Source organism: Camelina sativa, chromosome 11 (assembly GCF_030686135.1).
Source record: "Camelina sativa cultivar CO46 ecotype springtype chromosome 11, ASM3068613v1".
In the NCBI taxonomy this organism is placed as follows: domain Eukaryota; kingdom Viridiplantae; phylum Streptophyta; class Magnoliopsida; order Brassicales; family Brassicaceae; genus Camelina; species Camelina sativa.
This window is the reverse complement of record NC_141890.1, coordinates 3,216,116-3,239,276: the sequence shown is the minus strand read 5'-3', so window position 1 is coordinate 3,239,276 and position 23,161 is coordinate 3,216,116. Positions and strand designations below refer to the sequence as shown.

Here is a 23,161-nt window from a genome sequence, read left to right as displayed (position 1 = left end):
ATTAATTGACTTCTTTATTCTTATTATTTTATATATGGTTCACCTATATCATATTATGGTTTTATTTGTTTTAATATTTATAACTGTTATAGAACATATTTTATGTATTTTTTATTTTTATTTTATTTTGAACTTATGCTAGTGCAATTGAAAATAGTAAGATTTATTTGAGAACATTAAATGTATTTTATCATGTCATATAACATGTCAAGAATTAGAATTATTTATTTAGTATGTGTAAACATATTTATTTAGTATAACATCCGTAACCCAAATTTTTGTCATTTTAGTTTTTGGTTCAGTTTCATTTTGGTTTATGAATATTTGGGTGTTTAAGTGTTAATCAGTACTTTAAGACTTAGTTCAGACCAGCGGTTGGCCTGGAAACGATTAAAAATAAGTTATAAATGAGAGAACATAGGCATGTATATTTTGGACATACTGTATCCACCAAATGTAAAATTATGTTATATAATAATTTTTTAAATTATTATTCGTTTGACAATATTTATATTAGTCCAGCGGATAAGAGAATGGGCAAAAATATCGGTATTTTGTTGTCAAAAATAAATAAATAGGAAAAGCTTCTAACAGGATGTCCGTATTTTTCGTTTGAGTATTTAATTTTTACAAAATTATTACAAAATTAATGGAAATTATCCAAACTTTCTTTATATTTTTTTAAAAATTATTTCTTTTTGTTAGTCCAAAAATAGCTGAATTCTACAAAATATATTTTCTTAAATTAACTCTGGCTAAAATTATTAAGAATTTGACAATTGAATGTTGTTATCTAAATTTTCTAATCTTATGTGGTATTTTGCAGAGTAATCTTTTTTTACAAAAATGTGACTTACCGGGTTCATATAAAAAATGTGGACTTCTTTTAAGCAATCAAATGTAATCTTCTTGTTTTGCTGATGTTATGTCAATTAGATGAACACCCGTTCATACCACAATCCTCCCTTATATATAATCTCTAGGTAAAAAATGTATGCTTTCGAAAAAGATCTTGATTTGTATATGCTTATGTACACGACAGAAAATTATAAATTTAACAATTCATCAGAATAATAAATGATAAACAGGACATAGAAGATAGTATTGGTTAACTAAAAAAAGAATATAGTTGATGTTAGCAATATGCATATGCAAAGTTAAATCCTAAGACACATACATTTTTTTTTTTTTGCAGAAACAAAGAGATACAAAAATAGTGTAGAGTGTTGTATATGATATGTAAATGTTAAATCGATTACTCTATTTATAGACTGGAAAGAGTCAGGCTAAACATTTTTTACTTTACGTTTAAAACAACAAAAATCTATATAAAATCTTTTAAAATCTTATTTATTTTTCAGTTGATGCATATACAATATGTTTGAATCTATATGGATGGTTTAATTTGGATAATGAATTAATTGTCTAGATTTTGCAATTCCTATTAAACCGATAAGAGTAAATATATAAGGTTAGATTTAGAAATAATCCCTAAATTTTAGATATTTGGTAAACTAATTCCTGATTTATTTCAAAATTTCTTAAAGAAATCATCTGTTTAAATTAAAGTTAAGTTATTTTCATATATACTATTCGAATTTAGTTAGATACAATTGTTATGGAAATCTTAAATGATAAGTTTTATTAATTGCGAAAATCTCTTATTATTTTATAAAATTTTAATTACTATATAAAATTCAAGGAATTGTTAATATAAATAATTTCTTTTTTATTATAATATTTAAAATTTTCATTTTGTAATCTTCTTGGCTGTATTTTTTTTACAGTGACGGTATGGCAAATATTTGAATTTATTATTTGTAATTAATATAGTTTCATAAAATATAGGAATGTATCATTTATAGTTAATATAGTTTCCTAAAATACTGGAATATTTGAATTATAAAAAGAGTCAATCATTTAGTCTTTAATAATTGTTACCATTGATTTAGAATTTTTTTTTTTCAAGATTTCTTAAAATAAATCATCTGTTTAAATTAAAGTTAAGTTATTTTCATATATACTATTCGAATTTAATTAGATAAAATTGTTATGAAAATCTTAAATGATAAGTTTTATTAATTGAGAAAATCTCTTATTATTTTATAAAATTTTAATTACTATATAAAATTCAAGGAATTGTTAATATAAATAATATTCTTTTTTATTATAATATTTAAAATTTTCATTTTGTAATCTTATTGGCTGTATTTTTTTTTATATAGTGACAGTATGTCAAATATTTGAATTTATTATTTGTAATTAATATAGTTTCATAAAATATAGGAATGTATCATTTATAGTTAATATAGTTTCCTAAAATACTGGAATATTTTGAATTATAAAAAAAGTTAATCATTTAGTCTTTAATAATTGTTACCATTGTTTAGGAAATTTTAATTTTTTTATAAAAAAATTATGTAGGTTAGTGGGTCTGTTTGGCAACATGGATATATGTTATAGTTTTTGTTTTTTTTATCCCTATATGTGCTCCCCAATTAATAGTATAGATGTAGTGATTTTAATATTGTCTCATAGTTATAAATCCAATTAGTTGAACAAAGGCAAAGTGATATCAGCCTCAAACTAAAGTTAACAACTAGACTACATCGAATATACGAAGCAGTAAGCAAAACAAAAATAAATCGATATTCTGTAATGTGTAGATGAGAGTGTCTACTAAATTAACTGGCATCTCCAACCCCATTCTATTTTAGAGTCAAAACTCTATTATAAAGCAACATTTGCTCCAACCCTACTCTATATTTTTCTCTAAAATAGAGAAAATGATAGGATTGCTCTATATATACATCAAATCTATTCTTATCTCTATTTTTTTATACTAACTCTATTTTAGAGTTGAAAATAGAGTAATACATTGGAGGAAAACAATTCTCTATTTTAGAGGAAAAAATAGAGATATACATTAGAGATGGTCTAATAATGTAATAATTGAAGCTAAATGCGATAATGTTTTCATTTTCATTTTTCACTATAAAAAAAATAAAAAAATCAAAACCCGCATAAATGTAGGCAGATCACATTTCATGCATATTAATTATTTAGAGACCCCAATTATTTATTTAATTTTTATGTCATATGATATTAAATACTGGACGCACGTACGGTAATTGGCTCTAAATTAGAAGGTGAGTTAATGCGCTTACTCACACAGTCACACCTTCGTTTTTGCTCTGTTAATAACTTAATAGTACTAAATCAGGAGTATTATTATTCCTACTTTATAGTTTATACTAATAGTATTATACATTGTGTTTATTATGCAAAGAAAGGGAAGAAGAAAATAAGCAATTACAATGTTTTGATTAAAATATTGAAGCATGGTCGACCTATGTGACAACTGATATCATGTCATTGTTGTCTTCTTATCTTCGTTATTTTCTCTTACTCGCAACTATTTGTTTGTACCGTTCATTTGACCTTTTCACTCTCGGTATCTCGAATTGAACGTTCGGTATGAGAAATTAACGATCTTGACAAGGTTCCCAAGGACCCTGCTTGTGGGATTATGTTCTTTTAGGGTTTTACTTTTATTACAAAACTCTACATAATGTCAATGGAATTTGAATGTAATTTAAACGCAAATTACTTTGAATTTAAACAGAATTTAATTTATGACAAAGTTTACTCGGATTTCACACTAAAAACATAAATCATTCATATGTATAAAATTAGTAAAAGAAATTACTATAACAATAAAGATTAAAAATACTAAAATTAGTATTTCTGAATTTGGAACAGTTTTACAGATATTAAAATAAAAAGATATGACTTGTAGCAAACTAATCATATGAATCCATTGTAATTTGCGATAGATTTGTCACTGAAACAAAATTGTAACTAGTCAAAACATCAAATGTGTCTTATTTACTGCCAGACTAGCCCTGTTTGCCATGGCAGGGTTGCTCACCAGTGTTGACACTTTATCAGCCTTCAAATCTCTCCACAATCGGCTGAACCAAAATATGTTACTTAAAATCCAATTAAATAGGTAAAAAAACGAATATGGTAAAATTGATACAAAATATCTATTCATTTCATAGTTCCATATCCATAGTGTTACAATTTTTATTAACCGTACGATTATATACAGTGGCAGACCCACGTTATGGATGGTGGTGACACTATTGAAATATATACAAAATTTTACACTAAACAAAATTATTTAAATGGCAAAGTGGTTTAGATTGGCTTGAAAAACCCTTGAGGTAAAGGGTTTTACTCCTTTATTCGACGAATTGCCCCCACTAATATTTTATGCTGGTTCCGCCCCTGATTATATAGCTACAATTTTATGTTTTTTTTTTCTTTGTCACATAACAAAAGACTTGGATAATTGATGGGTGTTTCTAAACAAAAATATAGTTCAATAAAAAAGATGTTGATATTCATAAAAATCAAGTACATTATTGACATGTTCCTTTTGATTAAAAAATGAATGACTTGCTTGAAAAGGACAAATTATTTATATTTCTATAGTATGCCCTTGGCTTATTCGACATCGTAGTGTGGGGGAGAGATCTCTATTATGAGGAGGATGCGTCCTTTTGTCCTGCTGTTGAGTATGTTCATACGGAAACGATTAGGACAAGCTAATGGAGACCTAATCTTGTTCAAGTTACATTCTCTTTTATTTTCGGTGAGTTAAAATCAAAACTTAAACTATCATATCTGCTCAAAAAAGTAGTTGAATTTTCGCTTTTACTTTCCAATATGTCGGAGAAGTATATATATTTCACTCTCAAGTCAAATGTAAATAACTTTTTTTATTGGTGAGTTCTTATAATTTATAACTGAGACGAAGATAAATGCTTTTTAATTAGTTTGAAACCACTTATTTCAAATTTGAATCTTACAATGAAATACATCGAAGAATTAAGAATATATGTATACCTTTATTAAATTCAAAAATAATTGAAAGTTTACCAAAAGAAAGTGGAGGCATTAAATCCAAAAATAAGTAAAAATCATTAAACTACCAAGTAAAAAAAGTGAAAACATTAGTACTATATATATATATATATTTTTTAACTACGTGCAATACAGAATTCGGGTAAATGCATTTCAGATCTCGTTTCACTGAATATTGTCGGTCGTTTTGAGAGAGAGAGAGAGAGTCTCGCGTGGCTTAAAAGAAAAAGCTCGTCCTTTCGGAGCGTCCAAAAGCCACACGCTCCATACCCAAATTTTTAGAGAAATTTGCAAATATTCATCTTAAAAACTTACAAAATTCAATAGAATATATATATATATATATATTTATATATGATATGTTATATATAATATAATAATAATATATGGCAACTTTAAATTTGTCATGCGGATAAAATTTCAAAATGATTGTTCCTATTTTTTGTTAGTCTCTATCATAACAAAACAAAACCAAAAAAAAATTATATATAAAATAATATCATTTGGAGTGGGGACGTCATCTGAAGATTATAGATATAAATAAATAGAAAGAAAGATGAAGTGAGAGAGTTGTAAAGAAAAGAAAGATTTCTAAAGAAGAAAAAAAAAGAAACAGAGAAACAAAAATGGTGATAAAAAGGATAGAGCTGTGTATAGAGCTAATGAAGATAGGTATGGAGTTCGTGGTGGTGGTGGCCGAAGCCGTCCAAATTGTTATGCGGCAAAACCTCAACCACCACCGTGCTCCTCAACCTCCGCGTCTCATCCGCCATGGCCTCCTCCCTTATCCCGCTTCTCACCCTTCTCCATTCCTCTTTGGATTTTTCCCTTGAAAATTAAGAAACATGAAATTTTATATTCTGCTTCTTTCTCTTTTTCTTCTTCTTTATTACCTTTTTTTTTTTTTGTTGTAGATATATAATTAGGTGTTACTCTTGTTGATTCTTCTTTGTAAAAATCAGATTTGCAGCTTTCTATTGAACTCTTTTTTTTTTCTGGATTAATATCGTGTAAGCAAACAATTTGCAGGATAAACATAAAAAACAATAAACAAGTAATACACGCAATTTGGTTGAAGACTATAAGACGTGCAGCGGAAACAATTTGCCCCCTAAGCTAAGTCCAGGTTCAATCAAAAAAGTTGTTAATGTTTACATATGTTTCTTCCTTATGTACTTCACGGCAAGTTATATTCAATTAATTATTATGATAATCTTGATTAGTCTTGGGAGATGCCTTGGTGTTCTAGGGTTTGAACCTGGACTTTTTCTTATATTTGGAAAGAAGAAGAAATAAAACTGTAGATAACTGAACATGGTTCGTTAAATCGGTTAATGTATACTATCCCATTCCCCGTAATGATCAGTAGTAACTAACTAGGCATTTGTGCAATTGTCTTGTCTTGGAAATAATTCACAAAAATATCTCCTTCAAAGCTCCACAATTTCAAAAGATGTTTCTTACATATATAATTAAGGAATATATAGACATGTTTAAATGTTTAGTTCGTTTACTTAAAATATAATTTTTTTTTGTAATTTGTATACTTCGCCCATTATCATTAACTATTTTGTTTTTCGTATTTACATTTCTTTGAACAAAAAAAAAGAAAAAAAAACGGGTATATATAAATCCCTTTCACCGTGAGAAGATATGTATATATATGTTTAGTGCATGTTTAATTTGTCCAAACAAAAAATTGATTAGTGCATATACGTCCAAGTTCATTGAATATCACGAAAATAGATCTATATCTATTTCTTTAATCTTTACCATATTACATTATTAAGAAAAACATAAAAAAAAAATTATATATATTAGGATATTATTGATGCAATAAAATCATACCATTGGTCATTGTTAGCATTAGATGTAAATTAATTAATAACTTGCAGTATAGTTTATAACGAAAACTGATGAATAAAATACGTTTTTTGAGGGGTTCAATTGTAATTTTTATGATGGATTATTAAACTTTTCACAGTAAGGAGTTTTACGTATAATACAACGTAAATACAAATTATGTTTTAAGGTTGAAAGATTTTGACCCCCAATGCGATGTAGGTAGGTTTATATATATCACCAAAAAACCATCATGTGTAGTGTCAGGTGTGAGGTGACGCCAAAGATAGCAACAGCCGATGAATTGGATTTGGGTTAAGATCTAGAGTCTACCACGATGCGTCTTGATCATGTTGCAGATGATGACGGTTGTAATTATTGGTTCATACCTCTTTTTCACCTCCCAAGTTCAAACTCGCAATCTTCATGATTGAAAGTTTTTTTACAGAGAATATTTTTTCTATTACATCAGTAGAACTAATATTTACGCTATATATAACACATGTATCTAATTTGATATCCAACCCAATGAAAAGTCCGAGTAATCGAAGCTGTAGTTTCGGTAAAATGGAAAATGTATTTTATATATATATATATATATATATATATATATATATATATATATTCTCAATTGGAAAATGTGGTATTATTAAGATTCGGTATTATAATTTGACAGTTCTGGTTAGAGAGTTAACAGTTTCGTCTTTCAAACGTTAATTAAATACCAAAAGCTAATCCGGTGGGAACAAACTCAATTATTAAAAGTTGGACGAGAGTAGTTGTTGTTAACTTAAAACTTAATGCAACTGTGTGGTCTTTCTCAACTTACGTTAATTTTTTTTTGCTGCGAAAAATATTATAAAATTTCGTTGATACCGGACCATTTGAAAAGGAGTTGTGGCTTACGATGAGTTGACTATGCTTGCTGTAGAGTCTTGTAACTTGCGATCGACTAAGAACTTGTGATGAATCGTTTATGAACACTCCGAATCACTCACAAGTCACAATGAATGAATGTGAAAAACGTAAACGAAAAGAACACAACGCGATTTATCCAGTTCAGGTTGCAATCTGCAAACTCTACGTCTGGCCGAGATCTCAGCTCGGAATCCACTAAGATCAATTGTGTTTTCAGATTACAAACGTCTTTCACCCTCAACAAGAAAGTAAAAATTTCCCGAGAAAATAAGAATCCTAGAATCCCAAAAACCTCTCTTTTTTTTTTCTCACACCACCTAATGAATCAAAACAGAAAAGCTTATACACTCGCCTCCTCTAACCGACTTGGCGTTAGCTTCTCTAACTGACTCAACCGACTTGAGTCGCACATGATCCGTCGAACTCATTTACATGGGTATTGACTTGTTTTAGCTCTGCAACTTAACCTTTGAGCTTCCACCATTGAAATGCTTCCGTTTAAGTAAACACAATAACCAACTCCAATTGCTCCAAACCGGACACAATATTTGGTTCATTTAATCCCGCTCCTTAACCGGAACCTTCTGATTAAACCCAGATCAAACCAACATTCTACAATCTCCACCTTGGTTCGATCTGCTTCTCCGACCTTAGTGACTCCTACATCTCGGTACCTGCTTCAGACTTACGCCTCTCAAACACCCAATAAGTCCAACAATCCCTTGAACTTATTGACTGGCAATACCTTCGTGAATATATCCGCAGGGTTCTCACTCTTGTGCACCTTAGTAACCTGTAATTCACCATTATCGAGCAAGTCTCGAACAAAACTCATCTTTGTGGCCATGTGCTTCATTCTTTCATGAAACACATTATTCTTGGCCAGTGCAATAGCACTTTGAGAGTCACTGAATACCTCCACAGACTCTTGAGGATACCCAAACTCTTCACTTAAACCCCTCAGCCAAACAGCTTCTTTGGCTGCCTCGGTTAACGCCATATACTCTGATTCAGTTGACGACATTGCCACCACCTTCTGCAGCGACGACCTCCAACTAATCACATTCCCACCAGATAAGAATGCATAACCACTAGTGGACCTCCTTCGTTCTAAGTCTCCACCGTAATCAGCATCACAAAACCCACTAATCTTGAAATCATTCGACCTCTTGTACGCCAAACTCATCTTTGTAGATTCCCTAACATACTTAAGCACCCACTTCACTGCTTCCCAATGAACTTTCACCGGATTAATTATGAACCTACCCACTACACCTACTGGATATGCCAAATCCGGTCTCGTTCCTATCATGCCATACATCAAACTTCCCACAGCACTAGAGTAAGGAACTGACCTCATAAACTCTGCATCCTTCTGGATTTGAGCATCGCTTGCAGGAAGAAGCTTGAGTTGATTCCCGAGTGGAGTTTGAACTCCCTTCGCTTCATGCATCTTGAACTTCTCCAGGACCTTCTCCAAATAACTCTCTTGAAAAAGCTTTAATATTCCCTTCTTTCTGTCCCTGTAGATATCAATACCCAATATCTTCCTTGCAGCTCCTAAATCTTTCATATCAAACCTGGAACTTAGCTGACTCTTCAGAATGTCAATCATCTTCATGTCCTTGCAAGCTACCAACATGTCATCTACATACAAGAGTAAGTAGATGTACACACCTGAGTACTGCTTCACGTACACACAACTGTCGTGAATACTCCTTTTAAAACCAATCTCCAGCATAAATGCATTGAACTTCTGATTCCACTGTCTTGGACTCTGTTTCAGTCCATACAAGGACTTCTTTAGGAGACAAACCATGTCCTCCTTTCCTTCTTCTACATAACCTTCTGGTTGAGTCATGTAGATCTCCTCATCCAGCTCTCCATATAAGAAAGCTGTTTTCATATCCAGCTGCTCCAACTCTAAGTCTTCTTGAACAACTATCGACATTAAGTACCTAATAGATACATGTCTTACCACCGGAAAGAAAATCTCATTGTAGTCTACTCCCTCCTTTTGAGAGTAGCCTTTTGCCACTAACCTGACTTTAAATCTAGGCCCCTCCACTCCTGGTATACCTGTTTTCCTCTTGTAAATCCATTTTCAGCCTATCATCCTTATGTTCTTCGGTCCTTGAACCAGAATCCAAGTCACATTCTAGTGCAATGAATCAATTTCTTCGTCCATGCCACCCTTCCACCCATCCTTACACGAATCTCTGATAGTTGCACTATAGTCTGACGGTTCTATCTCCTCGCCATCTTCTGATACAAACAACACTAGCTCAGTATAGTTGCCTTCTTCATACTTTGATGGACGCCTTATGAGTCTTCTTTCTCTATCACGAGCAAGCTGATAGTTTTCTAACCCCGTATCACCTGATTCAGTTTCTGACTATGAACTATCCTGCAGATCAACCGTAGAACTCTGAGTCTCTCCACCTGAACTTATACCCTTCTCTACAGTGATGCCAGACTCAAAATCAACAAACGTATCTAGTGAGATTCTCTCACTTTCTGTAGCTTGGGGTAAGTTCTTATAAGACTCACTCTCATTGAATGTCATGTTTCTGCTAATAATACATTTTTTATCATCCAGCGACCAGACCTTGTAACCCTTAACCCCTGATGGGTAACCAACAAATACCCCCTTTTTAGCTCTCGGTTGCAGCTTCCCATCATCTGTATGATAATAACAAATGCAGTCGAAAGTCCTCAAGTGACTGGGAACCGTCTTTGACCACATCTCCTCTGGAACTTGAAACTCAATTGCGGAACATGGAGACTTGTTGATAAGATGCATTGCCGTGTTTACGGCTTCAGCCCAAAACATCTTAGACAACCCTGATTCGCTTAGCATACTCATGACCTTCTCAAGTATCGTCCGGTTCATCCGCTCAACAACTCCATTTTGTTGAGGAGTGTGCGCGATAGTCCTGTCCATAACAATCCCATTCTCTAGACAGTAGCCATCAAATTCCCTGTTGTAGAATTCCAACCTGTTGTCTGTCCTCAACTTCTTGACTTTAAGTTCTAATTGTTTCTCGACCATTACCCTCCATTAGACTCGACACCTTCTCTTTTTCAAGATAACCTTTTCTGACTAACGTATCTAATCCTTTCTGACCAATATGCCCGAGCCTGCTATGCCACAAACTTGTTTGATCCGTTTGTACCACTGAGTTTACCTCTCCAACATAGGTGCGTCCTTGCAAGAAGTAGAGCGACCCATGTCTATTACCTTTCAACATTGTCCTGCAACCTTTGCTTACCTTCATAACTCCATTCTCTGAGCCGAAAGAACACCCTTGAGCCTCAAACGTCCCCAGTGACAACAAGTTTCTCGAGAACCCAGGAATGTATCTAACATCTTTTATCCACACAATCCTGCCATTTGAAGTCTTGATCTTTATGCTTCAAATGCCTTTAACCTCTCGCAGACTTTCATTTACCATCCTGACAGACCTTGCATCAAACTCTCTTAGCTCAATGAACCAATCCTTCCTCGATGTCATGTGAAACATGCAGCCTGTATCTAATATCCAGATCTCACTGAAATTAGCATTCTTAGTTAGATTAGCCTCTGAGACCATCAATGATTCCACAAACTCAGTCCCACTAACTGCTGCGGACTCTCCTTTATCCTGATTAACCTTCGCTTGTCCTTTCTTTGGACAATCCTTCTTGAAGTGACCTTCACTGCCACACACCCAACACGTACGTTTCTTCTTGTCTTTTGACTTCGATCTTGACCTTCCTCTAGACTTTCCCTATGATCCTTCTCTGGTCACAAATCTTCCCCTGTTATCCGAGCTAGAGTAAAGTCCTTCACCTTGAGTCTTTCTACCTTTACCAGCTGCTCCCAGCTCCAATTGCTTTGAATGGATAGCACTGATTACCTCTTCGAGTGACAGAGTTGATTTACCGTATCTTAGCGTATCTCGCAGCTGATCAAACTACTTTTGCAAAGACATTAAGAGCAGGATAGCCTGATCCTCATCTGAAATATCCACTCTGACGTTACTCAAATCCATTATTATCCGCAAGAACTCATCAATGTTGCTTTCAATAGTCAAAGAGTCATTCATCTTGTACCCATAGAGCCTCTGCTTGAGATAAATCATGTTAGGTAGTGATTGTGACATGTACAACGAATCAAGAACCTTGAACATACCAACTGTTGTATATTCCTTGATGATATTCCTCAGAACCTCATCACTCACGTTTAGGATGATAGTACTACGGACCTTTATTTGCTTTTCCGCCATGGCTAGATCCTCCTCAACTGATATCTCTGTCCCAGATTCCTCCGATCCCTTCCCTTTTGGATCCTCAGCCTTAACCGAATCAGATCCCTTCTTCAACGAAGATTCTTGGATCTGAAGAGCTCCCATTAAACCGATGATCTCTAGATGAGCTAGGATCTTCTCCTTCCATAGATTGTAGTCGATCATACCGTTGAACTTCTCCAGCTCGATTCTTGATGAAGACATCGCGAACTCGAATCGATGAAACCTAACAACTTGAGCCTTCGTAATAGTGTAGCTCTGATACCACTTGTAGAGTCTGTAACTTGTGATCAACTAACAACTTGTGATGAATCGTTTATGAACACTCCGAATCACTCACAAGTCGCAATGAAAGAATATGAAAAACGTAAACGAAAAGAACACAACGCGATTTATCCAGTTCAGGTTGCAATCCGCAAACCCTACGTCTGGCCGAGATCTCAGCTCGGAATCCACTAAGATCAATTGTGTTTTCAGATTACAAGCGTCTCTCACCCTCAACAAGAAAATAAAGTTTTCCCGATAAAATAAGAACCCTAGAATCCCAGAAACCTCTCTTGTTTTTCTCACACCACCTAATGAATTAAAACAGAAAAGCTTACATACTCGCCTCCTCTAACCGACTTGGCGTTAGCTTCTCTAACTGACTCAACCGACTTGAGTCGCACATGATCCGTCGAACTCAGTCACATGGGTGTTGACTTGTTTTAGCTCTACAACTTAACCTTCGAGCTTCCACCATTAAAACGCTTCCGTTTTAGTAAACACAATAACCAACTCCAATTGCTCCAAACCGAACACAATATCTGGTTCATTTAATCCCGCTCCTTAACCGAAACCTTCTGATTAAACCCAGATCAAACCAACATTCTACACTTGCATTATTTACTATCGGATCAGATTGGCATATTTATTTTATACATACCACATTTGATGATTATGTTACAAAATATATATTTTGAACTCCGACCAAATATAATGGTTTTAGTGCTTGAGAACTAGCTAGCTTTGTTGGTCGAGCCTATGCCTTCGAAGCTACTGTACTACGTATATATTCATCGATCCTCATCCTAGAGAGAGACCTGAAACCCAAAAAAACAAAAGCAGTCGGAACATTATAAACATACATACCATATAACAGATCAGACTGCGTAGTTCAAGTTTCTACCGAAAGCAATCCGAAAATAAAGTTTCCATATATAATTAACCATTACAAAATTGTGCACGCTCATTGCCAAATACATGAATAGATATATTAAGACGAAAGTAACGTAACACAACAGCATCTCACATTAATGAGTTAGTTGGCTGATAATAATACTACAAAAACAGTGATGTCTTTATCATTTAAAATAGTATTTTTTGTGTGTTCATATTTCCAGAGAATAAACGTTGCAATTAAGATTTAAGACATTGGATTAGGTGTTGCGAATCAGATTCCCTTAACATAGTAGGTCAAAATATAATGTCAGTACGTATTAAAAGGATCTTATTATAAACTATTATGTAGAATAATCTAGCCCCTTTTTTGGTTTTAATTAAAAATATTCTGTTAAAAATAAAATAATTAAATACGTACAGATCATACAATATCTGCAATTCCAAAAGAAGATGGATGTTCACGGAAACAATTAATGATACAAACTGAACATGGACGAGAATTGAGGCAGATACAGTTTGAGAGTCATTGACGTAAAGACAAAAAAGATCTCTCCATTCTTCTTCTTTGTTTTGTCGAATCCAATAAATAGGGCTACGAAAAGTTGTTTTCTAAAAATGGGTGGGTTTGTAAGAGAAATAAGCCCAGCCTTAGGCCCAATAATAACAAGTTGTCAATTTTCACTACGAGAGTTCTCTTATTGTTTTTCACTTTTTTTTTTTTTTTTTTGCGATTACCTTATATAATAACTCGACGCTGAGACTTTTAATTAATCAGTTGTTAAGAATAATCGATCTTGCTACATCTAGTTTGGTTTGTTCCAAAGTTGATTCATAGGTAAAAAGAGTTACTAAAATGATAAACTATCAGATAGAAACTTAGAAGAAGAGAAGAGTGTGAAAACAAACTCGTTTTGCTTAGAAGTTTAATCGACCATAAGAAGTTGTAATGTACAAAATATAAATATATGAGACCTGTTGTAACAACAACAACTCTGTTTTTTACATTACCCTTCTTTCTTTTTTTTTTACTTCTTCATTTTGTTTTTTTGATATGTCATTACTTTTTCACCGTTTCTCTTCTTCTTCCTCAAATATTTCTGTTTTTTACCAATAGTCCAAAGACGATATAGACTTCTTCTTCTTCTTTTCTCTTCCGACTGATATTAGTAGCCTGGGAACATTGGCGGCGGTGGGGATGCGTATTGGTGGCCGATGAACGTTGGTATGGTGAATTCATCATCACTTGGAGCTGGTGCTTGAGCCGCTGGGGAGTTGATCTTCGGCGGAGATTGTGACGGCGGTGGAGAAAAGACCGTTGGTGTTGGTGAAGGTTGGACTGGCGATGGCGACGGTTTGACTGGTGTCTGTTGTGGTGGACTGGCCTTTGGCGGGTTAGCTGGAGGAGACAAGACCGGTGGCGGCGGTGAGTTAACAGGTGCTGGTGGCGGCGGGGAGTGAACCGGTGGCGGTGGCGAGTTAACCGGAGGGGGTGGTGGCGGTGGCGAATGTACCGGTGGTGGCGGCGGGGAGTAGATTGGCGGCGGTGGAGAAAAGACGGGAGGTGGGGGAGAGTAGACAGGTGGCGGCGGTGGCGAATACACCGGTGGAGGTGGGGGAGAGTAGACAGGCGGCGGAGGTGGCGAGTACACCGGCGGTGGTGGAGAGTGAACAGGCGGTGGCGGAGAGTGAACCGGTGGTGGCGGAGAGTGCACCGGCGGTGGTGGCGAGTGTACCGGTGGTGGCGGAGAATGTACAGGAGCCGGAGGCGGAGGTGAGTACACTGGTGGTGGTGGAGAGTTGACCGGAGCCGGAGGCGGAAAATGAACCACCGGAGGGTGTGATGGAGGTGGAGGAGGGCTGCGCCTTTTCGTCACTGGAGATTGATCATAAGGATCATCCGGTTGCGGTGACTCTTTTGGCGGTTGTGGTTTTTGAACCGGCCGAGATGGAACTGCCGGAGTTGGAACTGGCGATGGTTTGTGAACCGGCGTAGTTGGAACTGGCGATGGTTTGTGAACCGGCGTAGTTGGAACTGGCGCTGGTTTGTAAACCGGTGATGGTTTGTGAACCGGCGTAGTTGGAACCGGGGATGGTTTATGAACCGGCGTAGTTGGAACTGGCGCTGGTTTGTAAACCGGTGATGGTTTGTGAACCGGCGTAGTTGGAACTGGCGCTGGTTTGTAAACCGGTGATGGTTTGTGAACCGGCGTAGTTGGAACCGGCGATGGTTCCGATGGAGTTGAAGAGCCATCACCTCCGCCACCAGCGCACTTGTCCTTGCTACAATCAACTGGGCGGTTGATCACGACCGCACATTCCTGGGAAGATCGTTGGTAAGGTCGAGCAGGCAAGCAATTACGTATGTCGTCCAATGCAATTTCCTTGCGAGCATCACCTGGAACACACGAACCTCCTTGTCCATTGAAGTAATTGTACGAGTAAGTGAAGTTCACCAAATTAGGCAACTTGCAAATGTTATCCGGTACAAGTCCTGTGAGTTTGTTCCCGGAGATATCAAATTCCTCCACACCGGTCAACCCGACAAAGCTAGTCGGGAGACGACCTATGAACGAGTTCTTGCTTGCATCGAAAACTGTCACATTCGATAAGTTGCCGATTTCGGACGGGAAACAACCTCCCAAACCATTGTCCATAAAGACAATCTCGTTGAGATTCTTCATATTTCCGATACTCTTAGGGATACAACCAGTGAATTTGTTGTTAGCAAAAGTCACAACCGAGGCCGGAGATTCCCCTAGAGATTCAGGAATCACCGAGGTGAATCTATTGTTGTTCAAGAAAATGGCGTCAAGTTGCTTCTTAAAAAGCTCAGGAGGGACTTGACCTTCGAAATCGTTGAACCTAAGGTCGAAGTATTTGACTTCAGGCCAAGAAAGGACGACGTTTGGGAAAGGTCCAACGAAACGGTTGTTACTGACATCGAATTCGTGCATTAGCTTCAGCTTCTCAAAGCTTTTAGGTATAATCCCGCAAAACCGGTTTGAATTCAAATGGAACATAGCAACATCCGTCATTAAACCAAGCTCAGCAGGCAAATGCCCTGCGATATCAGCACCGTTGAGGTCAACACCAGCTACAACCGTGACCTCAGAATCATCAAGAGCTGGCGCACAAACCACACCGGTGTAGCTACACACGTGCGGGCCATGCCAGTTTCCCGTGGTGTTAAACGGGTCTGAATATATTGCCTTTTTCCAGGCCTGAAGAGCTATATAAGCTTTCTTGAGCCTTGTGTTGGCAAATGTAGCCTTGAGATCAACCTCGTATTCAATGTCATCAGGAAGTTCGCCATTCTCTGGTAACGTTAAGAGCTGTCGCTGCACAATGAAGGCAGCTTCTGTATCGGTTAAGGCAAATGAGACAAAGGAAGAAGATAAGAAGGAGAAGAATAAGAGGAAGAAGCAGCAGCCAAAGGACGGAGGTTTAGCCATGGCTAAAACAAAAACCTTGGAAAAGGCCCAAGGCTGCTTATAGAAGGGCATGAGAGGGTTCGAGGAGGACACAAAGCTGTATTATATTGATAAGCTAACGGTTTTTCATTTTGCAATCACCAACGGTTTCCCTTAACATACTTTTTCTATAATTAGGCCAACTCTTGATTTTAAGGATTTTGCTTCAGATCCGGAGGACATATTATCAATAATAGAACTGGTGGTTAAAAGAAACAAGTAAAAAAGCTAAAGCAGACTCTCTAAATCAAAACCGGTCACTATTATAGGACACATCCTTCAAAAAAACGAGAGGTAGTTGATTCATTACCGAACATCACGCAATGACACAAACCCTATTTGTCTCTCACCAGTTCACGTGTGCTGCAAGATACCTCCCCTGAGGGATTACGAACGATGTTTATATGCAAATCCAAGGGATCAAGACACAAACAATGGTAATTTCATTGTTTCTTCACAAGAGCTCCTTCGGCTTTCTCTGATAAGCAGTTTCTTCTTTAGTCTAAACATTTCAAATCCCCTAGAATGACCCAAAATGTCTTAATTAAAAATCCTTTTCTAAGAATGATGTGAAAACAAAAGTATCAAACTTTTTCATTTCCTATACTTGCAATCTCATCGATTAGCCACGTCGTCCTTGTCTAGTCCATGATCCTTGCAAACTTCACTGAAGGGTTAAAATTTTGCACTTCCGCTAATATGAATGGCTAAATTGCTATACATGTCAATAACTTAACGCATAAAACGCCATCCAAATAAAAAATCGCATTACTATGCAGTATAATACCATTCCCCGTGGCAAATCGTTACATTTTACAAGACATACGTTCTGTACTTGTGTACATGTTTCTAAGGTAAATTTACCTTGACAGTAAGATGGGAAAGGAATCAATTACGACTAAAAGAATTTATAAATTTCATTTTGAAAAAAAAAAAACAATGGTCTAGAAGGTGTAAAGTATATATGATATATGAAAAAAAAAAAAAAAAAAAAAAAAAAGAAAGAATATAAATTTGCCATCATACTAATACTATCAAATATTTCCTAGTTAACATAGACAAAATTTAAGAGACAAAAAACCAATGCTATTTCCATCCCATTAGATCCCTTTATAAGGCTCTCTTTCGCCTCACTCTATACAACAAACAAAACCCTCTCCACATTCGTCACCCACACTTTCTATTCTTTATCTCTATTCATAAGTAATTCATCTACACTTCCTAAAGCTTTCACAGTCTGGGCTTCACCATCCTTACCGGCACAACCTGAGAATATGTAGCAGCTTCTTTAGCAAAACTTCACCAACACAAGTGATGTTGTTTGGTATGTGATTTTTATCTATATTTACCTGATCCTCCTTCAATGAACTATCATCGTTGTTTGCTTCTCTTTCGCGTTTTCTGCTCACCTCTCCCTTCTCCTCTTCTTCATCTTCTTCTTCTCTGAAATTTTGACCTGACGCCTCTGTAGATACAAGAAAAATCAATGGAGGCCAGAGTTTAGTGACATAATTTTACCATCAGGCAGAGACCAGCACACAAGTTATAAGCAAAAGACATTCATGTGTGGGTTGGGTGATAAATAGATAGCAGACCAGATCTCATATACATGTCCTTCACTTCTTTGATTATCCTCAAGTCATATCAACTCTATGTTCTGCACCAAAGCCTTCTAAAAGCCAATGCAGAGTTAACTTAAGGACTGACTTAATCAAAAGTTTTCACCTAATTCTAAAATAGATTTTACAATATGAACATAGTATAGTCTAATTGGGTACAAGACCATAAGAAGAAGAAAAGGACAAAAAGGGAAGATGCCAAACATATAACTCATCATGAGGGGTTCGACTAAACGAGGTAAGCAAATGTTACCTGAGTGTTTGGTTTCTTCATGACATGTCCTTGGACATTGGACAGCAGTTCCCATGGTGCGGTTTCCGTTGGAATTTTGAGGCTTGCTTCTTAATGTATTTTTCTGAGAACGAAACTCAGATGACGCCTCCAAATGAGCTAGTTTCTTTCCAAAGTTAACCTTTTGCCAGCAGCCATTTTGTAAGACAGTAAACTGCAAAACAAGAACGTTGTCAGTTTCACAAAAGGATTACAAAACAAATGAGGTCATAACAGAAAACAGCAAGAGAATCCGCGAACCTGATCAGTAGATTTGCGAGAGTTAGACTGCACATCACGAGTTCTAGAAAGTCTCTTCTGAGTCTCTCCTCCAAGGAAGGAATACAACTGCCTAACAAAAGAGTTCTCCAAATAATCGAGATATGAGTTGTGTTTCTCATTCGTCCACTCAACACATTCATCCTGCAAAACAAGAAACAGCAATGATGTTAATATACCGCAGGGAGAATTCAGGAAGAGAATAAAGAGTGGAAATTGTCAACAAAATAAACACCATCACACAACACACTTTAAGTCAACCAGTATTTACAATTCAGCTGCACCAAAAAAAAAAAAGAAACAAGTTTTAACTTTTTACCACACAATGTAAGGTTACATCATTGAGTAAAAGTGTGATATGTACCACTTGCAAGTTGCAACCACTAATCACCAACTATAAATTACTAGTTTTTGAATTGGCCGTTGGGAATGGATTATGATTGATACATATCACAAGGGGGTTAGTTAGTAATAGATCTCAAGATCATCAGATTAGGCAAAGAGATTAGCCTCGGCGTCCAAAGAGTTGTTGAAAAATTTGAAATCATCTTGTGCTAATAAGGGGGGACAAAAGAAACCCAAAGCAATCGCATTTAGAATACAAACCTGTGTAAAACAGATCTGAAGTTTCCTTCCCATATATAACAACACAAAAAAGCTAACATAAATAAATTTAGTTTCCAAATCGATACGAACAAACCAAAAATATCTTTGTTTTTTTTTTGGTTTGTGTGTTTTACTTATTGAGTTATTTCATTACGAAAATATCTAAAAATCTCCATAGAAGCAGAAAAAGATATAATTTTTTTTTTTCATTCTAATATACGAATCAAGTTCAACCAATTCTAAGCAAAGAGGAAGATTTTGTAATGGTTTTTTTTTTTTACCAGTTTCGAATCAGCATCGCAACGAGAGGTATCAGCGGTAACACCGGACTCGAGCGAGTTGGATAGAGTCGACTCGCTCTGATGAGATTCAGAAGACGCCTCCTCCTCGGCAGCGCCTCGATCCATCTCCAAAGAAACAATATTCACCCTGAAATCATTATCCATCGTTCCTCTCAGATTCATAAACACCTAGAAAACTAAAAATATCTGCGTCGTCTCTCTTTAAGATAAAAAAAAAAAAAAAATGGTTCTTCTACGAAAGAGCCAAAGAGACCTTAAGAGAGAGAAGAGGGGAATGAGAATGAAGAAATAGAAACAGAGAGATGAAAAAGGAAAAAAAAAAAGAGAAGGAGAAAATATCCACATGGCGTCGCTTTTACACGTGTCATATTATGCCACGTCATCAGGGTCGCTGATAAAATAAAAAATATATCTCAAGATAAATATCAGCCGGAGATATTTTTCAGGAGGTTCTGTTTTTTTTTCTTTTTTTCTTTGTCAACTTAATATAGAAATAGAGAATGGATGCTCTCTCTCTCGTCCCATATGATGAAATACGTCAGAATTTTAATTTGGTTTTTCTTGTCCTTTATATCATTTTTTATTTTATAATATTTTTAAAAGTTAAATTAGAGATCTGATAAGATTTTACAACCGAGACCCTTTGACAAGTTGTATGAATGATCACCTCATTTTTTTATTTAGAGATAAGGATATCGTACGTGTAAGCTTCTCTATTCTTACGATAGCATATGCAGCGAGCATATGTGATTCCCATTTCAGAGTTTTTAAGGTTTAAGTGCTACATGCATCCTTTATCAATGAATTTATTTGGAGGCTAATGATTATGGTGATGACCTCGTCGTAAGCTAATAAAACATAAGAGATTCTCGAAACAAATTCATTCAACATGAGTTGGTCCAACACGCAATACACTCGTCAAGAGTAGTACTTGTGTAATGTTTTTATTTATATAATATAATGCTCAGGATTGGATCAAGAAGAGTCTGATGCTAATTGCTAAACATATACTAATATAAAGATGTAGTTTAGAAAACACGTTTTGTTTTAATTTTCTTCGCATATAAAAGGGTCAAAAACGGTTTGTCACAAGTGTTCTTTAGTTCCATGTTCATTATCGTAAATAAAACGTCTACTTTTAATTAAGAAATGTAAACTAATATAAAAATAACAAATTATTAGAAATGCGAAACTAATTCTTTGGTAAAATAATGAGTTTTTTTTTTTGTTTGCCTCATCTTTTGCAATGCTGATGGTATCCGTTTAAATAGTAAGTTGTAACATCTCTAATATTTTTTTTACCCCCTGAGTTCTCTAATGCTTCTAGATTGCTGATCGAAATAAAAATGGTTATTCATACACTACTTATTAACTTTGATTGAATATGATTTGAATTTGGATAATGAGATGGCGACAAGAGATATTTAAATATGATTAGATTTATAAAAAGGTTGATAGGAGAAATGCGCAAAACAAAAACAGAAAACTAATTAAAATTAGCGCTAAGAGACATTTGCTGACGTGGGCAGTGGTTGGTTCGAAATAAAAATATCTGCCGCTTCGTTCCTTTCAAACAAAAAAAATATCTGCCCTTTTCTTTTTACAGCCCAAAAACAAATATCTCGCGACAATAATAGTTTTCTAATAATGCCTACGACCACTTCTTTATATCCCTAAATGTAAGACCACTTTGCTATTGGTTGGATGTATCTTTTTTTATATAGTCATATATATAGATTCTACCTTAGAGCTAGATGTGTGTACATTTATATCCATCGAGATCTTCTTTTTGAGATCCTTGCTTGTATATATAAAGATTGTGCATTGTTTATGTATAAAATATACTACAACTTTACAATTTCTATACTAGTAAACTAAAAGATAGATCGACTCTTACAACTTACAAGGTTTTGTAAACAATTCGATTGCCTCCACGGTCACCTACCGCGGATTCTCTCGTTTTCGGTCACCATGTCAAAACTCAAACATCACCCTATTAAGTATTAAGAAATATCAATCATCTCAAATGCATTCTTTTAATACTTTCTAGATTCTTTATTTTAGATATATATGTACATTACCCGGCCCATTGAGATCATTCTTAATTAAGATCCTCCTATGTACTCTTATCAATTGTATACAACTCTTTATAAGCTCTTGATAGCTATTGCAATTTTCTTAAGAAAAATCCTACGGTCTATAATTAGGTTAAAGCGAACCATATCTTCTAGTCAGGGATGCTTCTAGTTCCCTTTTTTTTTTCTAAAGTTTAACAGAATTTGATATCTACTCACTCGTACGTAAACCTGACCAAATTTACTTTACGTACTATGTACGTAACGCTTCAATAGCTAGTCTCATGTTTGTGGATTATGATTATATTTTTTTTTCGTTGGTACACTTAAAAAAAAATAAAAAATCTATTCATGTATTTCAGTCGGCAATTGAACATGCAACAATCTCGTGCTTTCACTTAAATCACTCAAGATAATTGTGTAGAACTGAAAACAACACTTGATCATAACAGTTACGTAGTTGTTCTAAAAGAGATCTTTTAATCTTTAATTTTTTATACTATGTTTGGGGGATGTTGGTAATCTGCATATACTTTAAACTAATAAAACATGACATCCTCATCGTATAATCCTTGCAAGTATGTGTACACTGTACAGACGCTAAATTTTTCTTGAGGTGACTAATCTCTGATTAATAAAATAAATTTGCAACATGGTGCAGTATCATTAACAAAGTATTGTCTGAACTCTGAAGTCATAGTAACAAACTAACAACTGCTACGATTTTGTGAACTACACGAAATAGCAAATAAACCGTCCACATATACGCGACGGACATTGTAAAATGACATCAAAACTGAAAACACTTGTGGTATCGCTATATTGGCATATACCAAAAAGAACTAAGAAGTTTCAAATTCGACAGTAGCAACGGAAAGGAGCTTAACTAATTGCGACCCAAAAAGACTAATGTAACAGGTTATGGTCTCGAGTCCAAAAATAATAGTATGCACGGCCGGACCTTTTTGGTTATGGTACAAAAGAAAAGCCAAAATCGTGATAGTTAAAAGATAATTAATTTACATCCTAAACCTCTCACGATGGCTACTCACATTGATGCTTACACTTACACATGTCTATAAGGTTTTGATCCATATCTTTAATAGTTTGAGAAAGAAATATAAAAAATACAATTTCCTTCAACCAATTCACAATTCATATAACATAGTACCACATTAATCGGCTCTTATAAGCTCTTGATAGCTATTACAATTTTCAAGATGTTTTCTTAAGAAAAGCCCTGCGTTCTATAATTAGGTTAAAGCTAACCATATCTTCTTGTTCCTTTTTTTAATTTGTGGATCTAAATTTTAACAGAATTTGACATCTACTCAATCGTACGTAAACCTGACCAAATTCACTTTACATATATACTATGTACATAACGCTTCAATAGC

At 35.1% G+C, this 23,161-nt stretch overlaps 3 protein-coding genes across 5 annotated transcripts; 1 reads left to right on the top strand and 2 right to left on the bottom strand.

The window, feature by feature from the left end:
• Window positions 1–5,201: 5,201 nt before the first annotated feature.
• LOC109127615 (uncharacterized) lies at window positions 5,202–6,145 on the top strand. The gene has a single exon (XM_019232614.2). The coding sequence runs from the start codon at window positions 5,559–5,561 to the stop codon at window positions 5,763–5,765; it is 207 nt and encodes a 68-aa protein (XP_019088159.1). The 5' UTR covers window positions 5,202–5,558; the 3' UTR covers window positions 5,766–6,145.
• A 7,892-nt stretch (window positions 6,146–14,037) lies between these two features.
• Window positions 14,038–16,833, bottom strand: LOC104721414 (pollen-specific leucine-rich repeat extensin-like protein 4). Its single transcript, XM_010439386.3, has one exon. The coding sequence runs from the start codon at window positions 16,643–16,645 to the stop codon at window positions 14,306–14,308; it is 2,340 nt and encodes a 779-aa protein (XP_010437688.2). The 5' UTR covers window positions 16,646–16,833; the 3' UTR covers window positions 14,038–14,305.
• A 783-nt stretch (window positions 16,834–17,616) lies between these two features.
• LOC104721413 (cold-regulated protein 28) lies at window positions 17,617–19,988 on the bottom strand. Of its 3 annotated transcripts, none has more exons than XM_010439385.3 (5): window positions 19,669–19,988; window positions 18,764–18,925; window positions 18,485–18,677; window positions 17,962–18,077; window positions 17,617–17,878 (listed from the first exon to the last, which is right to left on the bottom strand). In XM_010439385.3, the coding sequence occupies exons 1-5, from the start codon at window positions 19,849–19,851 to the stop codon at window positions 17,843–17,845; spliced, it is 690 nt and encodes a 229-aa protein (XP_010437687.2). In that variant the 5' UTR covers window positions 19,852–19,988; the 3' UTR covers window positions 17,617–17,842. The 3 variants fall into 3 exon arrangements, with proteins under 3 accessions (XP_010437687.2, XP_087330253.1, XP_087330254.1); XM_087474127.1 differs by lacking the exon at window positions 17,617–17,878 and adding an exon at window positions 18,208–18,284 and having other exon boundaries at window positions 18,049–18,077; window positions 19,669–19,985; XM_087474128.1 differs by lacking the exon at window positions 17,617–17,878 and adding an exon at window positions 18,208–18,281 and having other exon boundaries at window positions 18,049–18,077; window positions 19,669–19,985.
• Window positions 19,989–23,161: the final 3,173 nt, after the last annotated feature.

Coding starts and splice junctions, on each gene's coding strand:
- LOC109127615 (XM_019232614.2), top strand. CDS start 5,559: ATGGTGATAAAAAGGATAGAGCTGTGTATAGAGCTAATGAAGATAGGT.
- LOC104721414 (XM_010439386.3), bottom strand. CDS start 16,645: ATGCCCTTCTATAAGCAGCCTTGGGCCTTTTCCAAGGTTTTTGTTTTA.
- LOC104721413 (XM_010439385.3), bottom strand. CDS start 19,851: ATGAATCTGAGAGGAACGATGGATAATGATTTCAGGGTGAATATTGTT. Junction 18,678..18,763: donor CTCGCAAATCTACTGATCAG/GTTCGCGGATTC, acceptor CTTGTTTTGCAG/TTTACTGTCTTACAAAATGG. Junction 18,078..18,484: donor TGAAGAAACCAAACACTCAG/GTAACATTTGCT, acceptor TTGTATCTACAG/AGGCGTCAGGTCAAAATTTC.